Source organism: Rhipicephalus sanguineus, chromosome 1 (genome assembly GCF_013339695.2).
Source record: "Rhipicephalus sanguineus isolate Rsan-2018 chromosome 1, BIME_Rsan_1.4, whole genome shotgun sequence".
NCBI classification, from domain to species: Eukaryota; Metazoa; Arthropoda; class Arachnida; order Ixodida; family Ixodidae; genus Rhipicephalus; species Rhipicephalus sanguineus.
Genome location: NC_051176.1, coordinates 245,064,784 through 245,078,707, shown reverse-complemented (window position 1 = coordinate 245,078,707; position 13,924 = coordinate 245,064,784). Strand labels below are relative to the sequence as shown.

The window sequence follows — 13,924 nt, the reverse complement described above, 5'->3', positions numbered from 1 at the left end:
GGGTGGTAAGCATTTATTGGTAAGCAGTAAACAGTAAACTGTGAACCTTGGACCTACACTTTCTTGATATAAGCATGCCTTGTGGTAACTTGGCAGGTGCAGTGCCGTTTACGATCAGAACACTTGGAAATGCCTGAGTGTATGAGATGAAAAAATCCGTAAACAGGGGTTGGGGCTCGAGCACCCACCCCCTGTTACGGATATTTTCACCCCAAGCTTCCATCTTCCACTTCCTGCCGTTTTTTTAGAGTGTATGAGAGTGAGACAGCTTTATCGGAACTTGCAGCCGCAACAATGGTTCCAGTGCACGGTGTTAGAATAGGTTACGTTCAGTGTATGCAGACAGCTATTGGAGACATTTCAACTCTAAAATGCTAGTGTCTTGTGTACAAGCCAATGAAGTTTTCTTTCAGAATTTGTGCTTACCAAAAGTATAGAGAGTGCTATGGCATGTTCACTTGACAGGTGGCCATAGCTCGTGAGCATACAATTTTGTAATTATGGGTATGAGCCATTACCTGCTCTCAAAGGACAGCTAAGAACAGGAAGCATGGCCGGTTAAGCTGACTGGACTACTGAAACTCAGAAGCATCACTTTAATAAAAATCTCCATTTAGAAAAGGTTTACTTTTTGTGAAGGCATTAATATATATATATATATATATATATATATAATACACACAGCAAAACCTCAGTTATACGAATCTCGCGGGGTTACCTCAAAATATTCGTATGATCCGAAATTCGTATCACCAGAAAACATGGAAAATCAGTACGCGACAGAAGAAAGTTGGCATACGTTTTGATTCAGTGTTTCTCGATCAGGGCCGCAGCGACGTCATGAACAGCTTCGCATAATTACCAGCAAAGTTTTTAGACGTCAACAATCATACTTGTACTCGTAAATATACGGTGCATGCGCGCTTGTGTAATTAACGAGCCAGATGTGTTGTGCCCCGTGACCGCTAGTAGCCCCTGCCGAATCTTACTACGCTTTTCTGCATGACACGACGATAGAGGCCAAGCTCATTCGCCAAGACCGCCCGCTTCTCTTGGGGTCTTCATCCACCTTTAATGGGACTTCATAACGGACCCGCAGCCTAAGTTTCAGTCTTGTTTCATAGAACGTCTGAGTGCGGGGACATGGCTTGCATCGACGCGTGGCAGGCGCGTGTTAACACAGTACAAAGACGCTGCTGCCTCGGGCACAGGAGCACGCGTCAACGCGTCGGCAAAAAAAGAAAAAAAAAAAAAGAAACGCGACGTCAACGTCATCTGTATTAAACACGAAGGCGCCTAAAGGCATCCAAGATTTGCGCGCACCATCGGAGGCAAAGACGCACCGTTGGTCATGCAGCGCGCATGCCCGTGCCTTCCGCGACAGCGCGGGCAGCACCTGTTCGTACCTGTGCGCTAGCGTACGTTCGTATCAAACGTCGGGGGGTGCAAATTGGTTTGCAACAACCGTACTCCAATACATTGCAGGCTAATGGGCCTTGGCCGGGACCACAGAAAAATTCATTTCACCCCGAAGTTCATACGAGCCGTGATCGTATCACCGAGGTTTTACTGTATATGACATACGAAGGCAGTGACGTCTGGTAGAAGTCGACAAGGAAGAAGTGCTCGTGAGTAGAATAAAAGTATGGCGTACGAGCCACGGCACGTCTCCCATTCTCTCTCTCTCTCTCTCACACACACACACACACACACACACACACACCAGTAAAAAGAAGACACGTCAAAAAACAAAATGGTTTCTTTATGTTTCGGCCATGGGACCGGCCTTCGTCAGAATAACCTTCTGACGAAGGCCGATCCCACAGCCAAAATGTAAAGAAACCATTTTGTTTTTCAGCATGTCTCACCTTTTTACTGACATTATATATATATATATATATATATATATATATATATATATATATATATATATATATATATATATCAGTGTTAATATATTTCAAGCGCAATTTTGCCACACTTTTTAAGGCCTACAGTTCTTTTATTTCCATCAACATAGGCCGCAAGTTCCAATTAACAGATAAAAATCCAAGCCATTGGCTAATTTGAGCCTTTTACTTTAAAGACAAAATGTGGCAGTCTTGCTAGCCTACCATGATTCAGCCATATTAACTGATTAAAAACTCAGTAACAGCTTGATTGAATTCGTCAGCATACTTGAAGTGCAGGTTGTGCTTTCCGTCAGGTACCAAATATAGCCTGGAAAAAAAAAAGAAGAAAAGATCAGAAATAAATACTTATACTCTGTGTTTGGCTGCAATGAAACGTACAAATGTGCCATGCAAGAACTGGCCGGTACAAGAAAAATGATTGCCTGAATCTCTACAAATAAATGAAATTTCTAACGCAATTTACTACCCCTGGGCATCGAGAAAACATGCCAGCTGATTTGAAATAAAAAGAAATTATATTATAACACACTACAATGACTGTGACTGAGCATGCAATGTTGAGCCTTTGTCAAAAGTACACGGGCTAATCTATATAAGGTACCTGCATCATTTGGATGAGTAGCATGAGAGCTATTTCCAATCTAAATGAAACAAAGTTTTTGTAGAGGGCTTAATTAAAATCAACAACTGTATGCTGGGCATATTTTGTTTTTTTTATTTTCATTGTATGACACATGTAATCCCAACAATACTTATGTTTATGCACTAAGTCGTTACTCAGCTGAGCCGAAATGCAAACACTAATTGATGAGGATACACAATGCAAGATATTAAGATAGTGATGTCACAAGGACAAATGCCATATTTTCACTGCTCCCTTGATGTTCTGAAATAGAAAACATTCAATGCCTGCCTCTAGTGTTCTTTATCAGTGTTGTGACAGCGAGTGCTTGTGGTCATTGAGTAAGATCTATTCATGCTTCTGTGTGCATGCACAGCATACTGGTTAACTTAATAGCAAGTGAACACTTATCAATTCATACAGTCTACATAATTATAAACCTTACCTTGTGGAATTTTTTTAATACTTTGTTGCTGCTATCCGTACTTTGCCTTTTGGGCAACTTTTCTCAACAACCAAAAGGCAATGAGTTTCTTTTCAAAGTCCCGAGCAACACAGGACCCCGATAGGTAAAGGAAAAGGCTCTTGATTTTTTCCTTGTACCACATATTCTCACATAGCAAAAACGTGCTAAAACAATGTTTCGATTTTCAAACCAGTGGAAAAAAATTGAAGTAAGAGTAACAAGCTGAAATTCGACAAAACCAGCGGACACTCTTACTTTGCTTTTGCAATGTGCTGCAGCAAGTAGAGGGCATGATGCATTGGCACTAGTGGATCCTTGCCTCCCTGCACTATTAGTGTTGGACACCTTATTAGTGGCAGCTCATTGCGGCACACATCCCCATGGTTTTTGAGCAGAAGGTCCTGGTAAATGTCACAGTAGCTGGACCACAACTTGCGAAAGTTCTCAGTCCCATAGAGAGCTTCCATTGAAGCCCGCATCTTTTCGCTCCATTTGTCAATGTTTCTCGTGGCTGAAACAGCATCAATGGCAACTCTTGAGCTTATGAGCAAATAAACCTACAAAAGACAGCTGGAACGAAATTTTAACAGACATAGAGTTACCTAGTCATCTATACTTACAATGGACAAAAATAACATGTATGACCCCAGTTATGGAAAATTATAGGACAGGGACTGTCACTAGAGCCAACGTTTCGATAAGAGGACTTGTACTGAAGTAAGACCGAAAGTCGAGCTTTTTTTGCGCTAAAAGCTACTCAAGAGGACTTGTGTTCGTCAGGGCAGCAACTGCCTTCCTTCGCTGCACATTTATATATTCCTCGCTCATTCCCCCCAAACCTCAAAAGTGAATGAAGAGAAAGGGCAAGCTTGTGCACAAGCTTGATGATAACTCAACTAATTGGGGGCAGCAGTTTGGATAAGGGTGTGCTTAGAGGCTGTAATTCATATGCAGCAAGCAAGCAGTTAATTCTTGAGACTTATGGTCAGCACATTTTCTACGAAACGATGTTTGCTTCTGAGTATAGATATCAGAGTTTCAAGCTTTCAACACAAAGTATGGTGGCGCAAGTGAAGCATGAAACAGTTTTAACCTCTTTACAGAGCCGTTGTTCCATATTTGCATAGTCTTTCACCATAATCTGGAAAAGATAGCTCAGCGAGCTAATGTTCGTGTTGCATTTTCTGCAACTGATAAGTTGTCTAAAATTTGCAGGGTCACTGACCCCAACCGCAAAAAAGTTGCAGCATGTACTATTAAGCACAAGATTAAGTTTATCCAGTGCACAGTGAACGTTGTATACCATGTACCGTTATCGTGCAGAAAATTGTACACAGGCCAGACAAGCAGGTGCCTCAATTCTAGATTATCTGAACACAAGTACAATGTAGAAAAATATATGCAAGGCAATCTAGCTCATCAATGTTCTTGCTGTGGGTGCATTCTATCGTTTGTCAAGTCGAGTGTCATTGCTAAAGCTGGGAACAGATAGCGCGTAAAATAATAGAAGCTGACTTGATTGATAAGTTTGGTGATCAGTACATTAGCACTCCTTCCATAGCTCTTCTTCATAAAGAAAAAAAATTTCTGCGCATGATGTAATTATTTGTTCCTTGTGATATGTGAGTGCTATAAATTTCTATGTTTCTGCATAATAAACCAGTTGGAAGTCAGTGCTCGTTTGTCTCTGTGCGTTTCTCTGTCGTTTTTTGCGCTGTTATTTTATGTTCATCTGCACTTTTTCCCACTTCACCTCATCCTGACAATGATGCCAGATTTTATGCACTGCTATGACTCAGCTCCTGAAGATGCCCTTCAGCTTTAAATGGGATATCTTGATTTGCTGCTTGCTTGTGTGAGCAAAAGCTGTTCCCATAAACTATGGATGAAGGTTCAACTTGATACTTACATGTATGCATACCATAGGTCGGCAAAAATGTTGAGCTCACTCAGACTCACTCATGAAATACAGGGTGTTTCAATAAATGTGGCCAGTATTTTTTAAAAATCACAGAAAAGAGGTATCTGTGTGATACCTGCGGCGTTACCTTTACTGTGGGAGAGGGCATTTTGAGATGCGTACTAACATTAATTACGGCAGTAATTACAGAAGTTAAGAAAATTAACTTTTTAACCAGTGGAAATAAGTAGTCGAGTCGAATTGTCGAATGGAAGCCCTTGCTGAGAATAGCCCATAGCTGCTTTGAAATTTTTGAAAGGCGGCCACTGGTAATCACCGCGGAGCGATGAAATCCGGCTAATTTTGCTGGCGATACCGAAACCTGCGCACCAAAAAGTGCGTCTGCCATTCACTGCAGAAACGCCCTCAGTGACGACACTGTTTCCCTCGCACGTGAGGCGGGGGGGGGGGGGGGGGGGGGGGGGGAGGGAGGTAGGATAAGCAAGCGCCGTTATCACCCGTTGATCTAGATACATCGTTTCGTTGCTGAGCGAGCCGCACATCCTCCCCCCCCCCCCCGTGTGAGGGTAACAGTGTCGTCACGGAGGGCATTTCCGCAGTGAATGGCAGACGCATTTTTGGTGTGTAGTTTTCGGTATCGCCAGCAAAATTAGCCAGATTTCATTGCTCCATGGTGATTACCAGTGGCCGCCTTTCAGAAATTTCAAAGCGGCTATGGGCTATTCTCAGGAAGGGCTTCCATTCGCCCATTTGACTCGACCACTTATTTCCACTGGCTAAAAAGTTAATTTTCTTAATTTCTATAATTACTGCCGTAATTAATGTTTGTACGCATCTCAAAATGCCCTCTCCCACAGTAAAGGTAACGCCGCAGGCAGCACACAGATACCTCCTTTCTGTGATTTTTAAAAAATACTGGACACATTTCTTGAAACACCCTGTATATGTTGCCCTTAGGGCTCACTCGGACTCAGACTCACTAAAATTTTCCTCAACCAGACTAACTCGGACTTAGGCTCACTAAAAGTTTCCTCAACTGGACTCACTCAGACTCAGACTCACGGCTCGATATAAGTCTGAGTGAGTTGACTCATGAGTTCGTTAGCATATAATTCGCTTTTTTCACAATGGTGTGAATGCTCTTAACACCAATATCTCACATAATCGGTGCTCTGCTTGATGCCTTTTGATCTCGTACCTTCAAACAGAGTTATCAGTGGTTGCAATCCAGTAAGGGTATTTTATTGAAAGAGATTACTCTCATGCAATATTCCTATCAAGAACTTCCCATGAAAGAGTTTGCCCCATGCGTAACTCACGTCTTTGATCAATAAATATTGAGCTTGCGTATCAACGCTAGTGTGTTGAAGTATGTTTGAGTAGGCATGAGTATAAATGTGAGCTAACATAAGGCCGATTGATATTAATGCCGAAGTTGAGTAGATAGGACTACAGTTCAGCAAAAGATGTGGAGCTCACTCCGACTCACTCACGAAATATGTCTTGCGCTTAGGCCTCACTCGGACTCAGGTTCACCAAAATTTTCCTCTACCAGGCTCAGACTCACTAAAATTTTTCACAACTGAACTCACTCGGACTCAAACTCATTAAAATATTACTGACCCGGACTCACTCAGACTCAAGGCTCCTTCCGAGTCTGAGTGAATCTGAGTGAGTCAACTCATGAGTGAGTTTGCTGACCTATGATGCATCCACAAACGTGTCCATGCATGCACATACACAAAGTGAAAAAATCAAGCAATTATTCTCACCTTCGAGTAGCTGAACATCATGCTCAGTGATATAAGCATTACCTCCAAAAGCAACGAGTTTCTGAACGCGCTCTGGGTACATCGCTGCTAATATCATTCCAGTGTTTGCACCATCACTCCAACCAACGAGGGAGTATTGCTTGTGCCCCAGTTTCTGCAAGCACAAGACTGCTTATTAGTTATTGAAAAGAGAAAAAGAGAGCGAAAGAGTCTTAACATAACACAAGGGTTCTTCACAGAACAGTGCTGAAATCCAGCTCACAATGGCTGATGATAACTCTTGACACCCTTGTACAAGCGCATGACCTTGCACATGCATTATGCAGGAGTGAATGACTTTCTTCTGTTTGCTCTGATAACTAAATACATGCACCAAGTAACATGAGCATTAACAAAGTAATCCAAGTACCTTCTTCTGAAGCCCATAGCAAACACGTCCAACAATTACAAATTATCATAAAATGCCCTCGGAGCTCCACAGCATCTCTGAATATTACTGTTCAAGCCTTCTTTGTTTCTATTAGGCAAAATGATTTGCTTAGAAAATATAGCATTTTGCCTAGAGATAATGATCATAAGTATATTAGTGGTACAGCCTTGTGCACTAAATGTGATTATGTCTGCAAGCTTGAAACAGGCACGGTTTTCCATGAGCTAGCATAATTTCTAGTGAGTAACTTATTACGGAGGTTATAATTGAAAGATGTCCAGATGAAATAGGCTTTACACATTCAGAACCATGTCTCACATGAGTATTATATAACTACATTTTACAGCTGAAAACTCCTTAAAAATCACACAAAAAGCTTGAAGTACGCGAGTCTATGCAAATTTATGGAGTGATTTTAAGGCTTCTTTTTTTCCAATGAAAAATGATTTCATAGGAAACAGCAATGATGCATGACTTGAATAGTCCATGGGTTCTACAAAGTTCAAAGGTACTACTCCTTCAAGCTCGTCAAAACAATGCATGCTTAACAAAATGATGAAGTTATTTCATAATTGCTATCTTGTTAGTACAGCAACAAAATCAGGAGCAAGATGATAATTATAATTTAAACTCATTATAACAAAATGGCATCCAGCATGAAAATACTTTCATCATATCCACTATCTGTTATGAGCAGAATTAATTACGTGCTCATATTGCCAAGAAATATTTTATATGTATTTGCTTTTTTATATCCAAATCCTTATTGCATCCATGTTTATTACAATGAGGTTTAAGTGTATAGGCCTGGTGAGCTGGCAGGTTAAAATGAAAAGTGGCCATCCATATGGACCCGGTAACCCGACATTCACTAACGGTAATATGTTTACAGACATGCTAAAGCTCCCTATTTTTACGTGAGCAACAGTTTACCTGGGCCGTTCCAGGCAACTTCACTTAACAAATGCGCAGGTATCATGAATATCTTCAGACTACCTTGCAGAGCTTCTTGTCAACTTGTCAGGGCTACTTAAAAATTCTGGGGTATTATGCGTCAAGACCACAACTTGATCATAGGGCTTGTAATAGTGGGAGCTCCACATTAACTTTGACCAATGTAGACGTGTTTTGCATTTCACTACCATTGAAACGCAGCCTCTAGCAACTCTGTATACATTATGTCACCATGGTGGGTGCCATGAATAATTGTGAAGTGCCCTGACAAGTACATTTGTATGAAAAAATATGATCAGGATAATGACACACTTACATGCAAGACTTCAGCCAACACTCGAGCATCTCTTTGGTAAAAATCAAGAGGAAAGGTTCGCTCTGGTGGTCGGCTGAAGCCATAACCAGGAGGATCCCATGCAATTATGGTGAACAGTTGCCTGTTCAATTTATCAAGTTGAGGCCCAAAGTCTGTACGAGTAGAGCCTGGAGGAGAATACAAACAAAGGCAGAAACAATATGATCTGCATAGTATACTGTCCTGTAAGAAAAAAAAAAAAACTCATTTATATGCCTTTGATATTGCAAAAATAATTCAATGTACTATGTTGTAAAATACACATACATCCGATAATATACTGCTGCATCAGTACATTCACAGCCCAACGCCTTCAAGTGCATTGCCACTTCCATATACCACTGGAGTGTACTTAAGGGCACAGGGTAAGCCCTATACGTCCCATTCATTTTTGGCCATTTTGAGCTACCGTTTTCTCAGTGACTAAATGGGATATCCACATAATGCATATATCATTTTCTTCCCAATTTTCTGCTCTTTTAACTGAAGCAGATTTATTTAAATCTGACTAATATTAGAATTTTGGTGAATTTTTTTACCACCAGGACCTAAATTTTGAGTTAATTTGCATCTTTGAAAATTTGTAACACAAAAACTGTAAAGTGCGTAACTTGAATTCTGCTTCAGTAGCTGTACGCATTTATGCAGAATACAAGAAAAAATAATCAACTGGTTATCTTGGAATATGGAGGAAATAATGGTACCTAAGTAATAAAAAACATGGTTTTGAGATAATCGAGTTTAAAGTTAGAAAACAGCTGAAAAGCGAACATACTTTGCCACAAACACCGTTCAACTATTTTATTTAGTAGCTACGAGCTTGGTAATCATTGCCAAAGTCAATTTATCACTTTCGAGCCTGTCGTCTTGCTGGCCTTGCTTCTTCTGTGAGCTGTCATGCAGCTCTATCCACAATGTATCGTCGATTGTGGTCAACTTTTTTCTGCACATTGATTGTATTTTCACCGAGCTTCAATCCTAATTATTTCAGAATTTTGGCTCATGCAGTACTGCCATCATTAAACGAAAGAACATCCAATGTCGCAATCCTTCAGACTCTGAAGCCTAAGCAAAGAGAGCAAGGACTCTGCGATGCCATTCCCATTAGCTCAACACTTGCATCACACAGTTTCCATGCGCAATTCGGTCTAATTGCATCACAAATAATATTCATGTCCATTAGAGCATACCCCTTGCCACCCTGCATGCCATTTGCCTCGATGGACGCTGAAAAGGCTGAGAGGTTCAATGATGAAGAGCTTGCTGGTTCAGCGTTCAGCACCTGAGTACATCGCCGGAATTTATTCGCATTTACAAGAGAACTGTATTGGTTGGCATGAAATTTACACTTGCTGAAGACCTTCTTTATCCTCAGCATCTCAACTTATTGACAGGCACAACAGACACAAGGTGTAAGGAAGCTAGGAGCTGAAAGTGTTCGAAGAGACGCGCTCCGCAGAACAAGTGCGAATAAAAAGGCGCACAGCATCTTCGGACTGCCTTAGAAGTTACCCGACAGTTTCTTATACAGAGCTGACTTCAGACAAGCACTTTGGCTTTTGTACACGAAGTTTTTTAAAGAAAAATGGACTGTAAGCATGGAGTGCATACGAGGGGCTTGTCCTGGGATGTGTGTTCACTTACCACTTGCTTTGGGAAAAACTGGTTTTCAGCCATAAAGAAATACTTTTAAAGAAAAGCACGAATGTGGAAAATATGCACAAAGAGACACACTTCCCAAATTGCAAAGAAAAGAAGAATTGTTATTATTATTTTTTTCATATTTTGCCTTACCCTGCACCCTTAACGACATTCATACTTAATGCCTCTTGCATAGTCCGATCTTACGACTTACTTTGCTGCCGCTCCTGATATTGCAGTTAAGGCTGCATATCATAAACATGTTACTGAAGTACTAAGCAAGGTGAAGTGTAACCGATGGGCCCAATTTCTCTTGGTCACAACCATGTGAATTTGACCGATAATGAAGGAAAGGAAAGAAAGCACAGGGGAATATATTAGTTGTTTTAATTGGAGAGCATAATTGATAAGGTAAAGAGAAATAACAGCAGATGAAAATATACCTTCCCATTAGTGGGAATTGAACCTATATATGTTCTTCACACTACATAATGCTGCTCTAATGATTGAACTACCACAGCAGCTGTTAATTTCCATGTTCACATTGTTGGATATTTATGTTTCTGTATGAAACCTAACCCTGGGAGTGTTAGGCTGCGCCACTTCATGGTCATGGCAGCAGATGTGAAAGATCCTTCTTATCACTGGTAGTATGTGAACTTTAGAAGCAGGCTGCTAGGCCAATAAACCTTCATATGCTACCTGTCCACATAAAATCTGCCAGTGTTGAGGCCCTCAGTTGGAATGAATGGGGACTGAGAAGCCAGATTCTTTGTTAGTTATAACCACATATAGAATTTGGTTGCAACTTTATATGGCTGAGATGATATAACCAAAAATATTTGGGGCCTTGGTTTCCTTTATTCTTATTGATAGAATTGCAAAGGTCTCAACATTGGCAGGTTTGATGCCTTCAGAGAGCATTCGAAGGTTGAGTGGTCAGCTTCATAGAATCTTTATCCTACCGAAATACGATTTACACAAGCAGAAAAATGTGTGGACTGAACAGAATTCAAGAACCGGACTGCACGTGAGGTAACGGAAGCATAATATATAAGAAAAAAGTCTAGCTGCACGATATGATACATCACTCCTGCTTTATCAAGAGCAGACCAGTAACAACGCATAATATATAAGAAAAAAAGTCTAGCTGCATGATATGATACATCACTTCTGCTTTATCAAGAGGAGACCAGATTGTTTCACTGCTGGTTGCCTCAAGCATTGTGATTTGCATGCACATGCATGCATTTGTCTATTAATCTGTGGGCTTGATATGTAGATCAGTTTTATCTGTTGCCCCTTTCAATGTGTCTTCCCTTTCGTGCTTGTTCTTTTTCCAGCAAATATGCTGTTTAGCAAATACTAACTGTCAAGAAGCAGTTACCTTTATGTATGTTTGACATGTGGCTGTTATTGGAAGTACAAACTTCGCATCGCCGTTTTTATTTTAGCACTTACGAGAAGCTGGTGGAAGAATGAATTATCCATGGCACAGGCAAGATACTTTTTTTTGTGAAACGTCCTTCATGTTTGAACTCATAACCCAATCAAAAAGAAGTGTGATAGGTCAGAGTTATATATATATATATATATATATATATATATATATATATATATATATATATATATATATATGAATGAAGGAAGGGAATTTTCGAAAGCTCGTTTCTTTGTTTGACACAACTCCAATGAAAACCAGCAGATAATAAAGCCAAGGAAGGCATAGGGGATGTCAATTGTACAGTTTAAAGTGGAGAAAGAGAGAACGACAGAAGTAAAGGATAGGCAGGGAGATTAACATGGTACCACACGTAATATCACTAGCGTTATACATACGCGAACTACAACATAACTGTCTAATCTATAACAAACTGTATATACTACGTAAATACATTTTTTTTCTTCAGCTAGCTGCTTTACTCCCATGGATGTGACCACGTATTTCTTCTGCAAACAGAGCGTCAGATTTTTCAGCAAGACTGTTATTGGGCAAGAAACACGAATTTTTCGCTACATGACCAAATAATTATAATCAACTACTACTACTTACCAATCGCACCGGGTAGCAGGACAACCGGTCGAGGCCCATCGCCAACAATTTCGATGTGAATTTTATAGTCTAGTACATCTAGACAATAACGAGGTCTGGAAAAAGTAGGCGGCTCAAAAGTGATGCCTGACAGTATCATCTCACTTCTTGATCACTTACTTGGTCGTTAAAGCTGGCTTTAGTGAAGTGGAGTACCTAGCGAAACCAGCCGAGCAGGGCTGCCGTCCAAGTAAAGGCCCCAGTAACCCGGTTTTTGCGAAAGCGAAAAATGGGCGCATTGTTGTCATAAACACTCACGTTACTAGCTGACAAAAACCAAAGAAAGCATGAATGTTTAAAATGGGACAAAACGACCTCAATGTGTCATTGTACCAGGCAACGGTGATCACAGGATACCGCAGATACCATGCCAGCAGCCGACGCAGCCGAAGCCAATCCACTGCCAACCGCGCGTATAGCTTAGCCATTCCCATCTACGATCCCCATCATCGTTATCGTTGGACCTGAAACGTGAAGCCAAGTGTTACATTCTGGACCGTAAAATGCATTTCTACTTCTAAATTTCTGCAAAAACAAAGCATCGGTAAACAGATGGTGTCCAAATTCATGCCATGGTGACAGCAACAGCCGGTTAACAAATACAAATCTCTAAGACCATAGGGCGATGCTTTTGTCAGGGGCACCATCCGTATTCTCACACGCAGTTTGTTTTTTCAATGAATGAATGACTGCGAAGGATCTACGCCCCAGAGACGACAACATTTGATTTTACTGGCTACACGAGACTACTTCTAGTACACTGTAACGAGACCGACGAGACGTCAAAGCCGCCATATCCATAGTACCCTAATATACGGCCAAGCCTAGCCAGGCCTTCTAGCCAGCCAAACTGAGCAGACGAGAACGAACACTCCGATGAGAGCGACCGAACTGAAGCCGGTGAAATATCGCAAGTACTGAGTTCTCTCGTGGTTGATTCCCAAAAACTGTGGCTCTGTGGCGTCTCATACCCATCCTAAGTAGCTTTGGTGCCGGTCTGCCTGCGCCGTGTGGTGCCCCGAAGTATCGTTTACTTAAAAACCGGGCTTGTTCAGCTGCTTCGCAAATGATCGCTTGTGCCTAGGTTCGCATAAGTATCTTTATTGTTACACGTAACTTTCGCTAGTTTGCACATAAGTTTATTATTTGATAACGTGTGCTGTGTACGTTGGTCTAAACTTTTTATTTCAGACGCAATAGCAGACATGCATACAGACTTGTCCCGTCACCTGCATTCGGAGGAATGTAACAACATTATAGCGTTAATGATGCAGTGTTACAAAGAGGTAAGCACTTGTTTCTGTGTCGGTGTTTTTTTTTATGCATTTGTGTTTTTCAGAACAAATGGGCCAAGTTCTTTGGGGCCTGCAATGATATCGACGTAGAAATGAGGCGCTGTTTAAAGAAAGAGGTAATCATAAAACTGATTGCGTCTATTCGCGTTGAATTCCTGTGGAATCGTTGACATGAGTAACTGTACTTGTCATTTCCAGCGGCTGGAAAAACGTGCGAAGAACTACGAGAAATCGAACGCGAAACGGCTTCGCGATCAGCAGTCATAAAACAGCTATGTGTTAGTGTACTGTAGCGAAAAAAAGAAAAAAAAAACTAAATATATTTTTGCTTCTTTCGTGGCTGTGTTCTTTCTTTGGTGTTACGTAAACACCATGTGTCAAAAAAAAAAAAAGGGTGGAGTGGAGGGAGGGAAACAAACCTGGATTACCTACATTCGCCCACTGATCGAGTGAATGTAGGGAT

General features: G+C 41.0%; 1 protein-coding gene across 1 annotated transcript; it reads right to left on the bottom strand.

Moving 5' to 3' along the window:
• Positions 1 to 2,089: 2,089 nt before the first annotated feature.
• On the bottom strand, positions 2,090 to 12,549 carry LOC119375837 (valacyclovir hydrolase). The gene is made up of 6 exons (XM_049410882.1): positions 12,287 to 12,549; positions 12,128 to 12,222; positions 8,395 to 8,561; positions 6,695 to 6,848; positions 3,257 to 3,512; positions 2,090 to 2,220 (listed from the first exon to the last, which is right to left on the bottom strand). Exons 1-6 carry the CDS (start codon positions 12,412 to 12,414, stop codon positions 2,130 to 2,132), a joined length of 891 nt encoding a protein of 296 aa, XP_049266839.1. The 5' UTR covers positions 12,415 to 12,549; the 3' UTR covers positions 2,090 to 2,129.
• Positions 12,550 to 13,924: the final 1,375 nt, after the last annotated feature.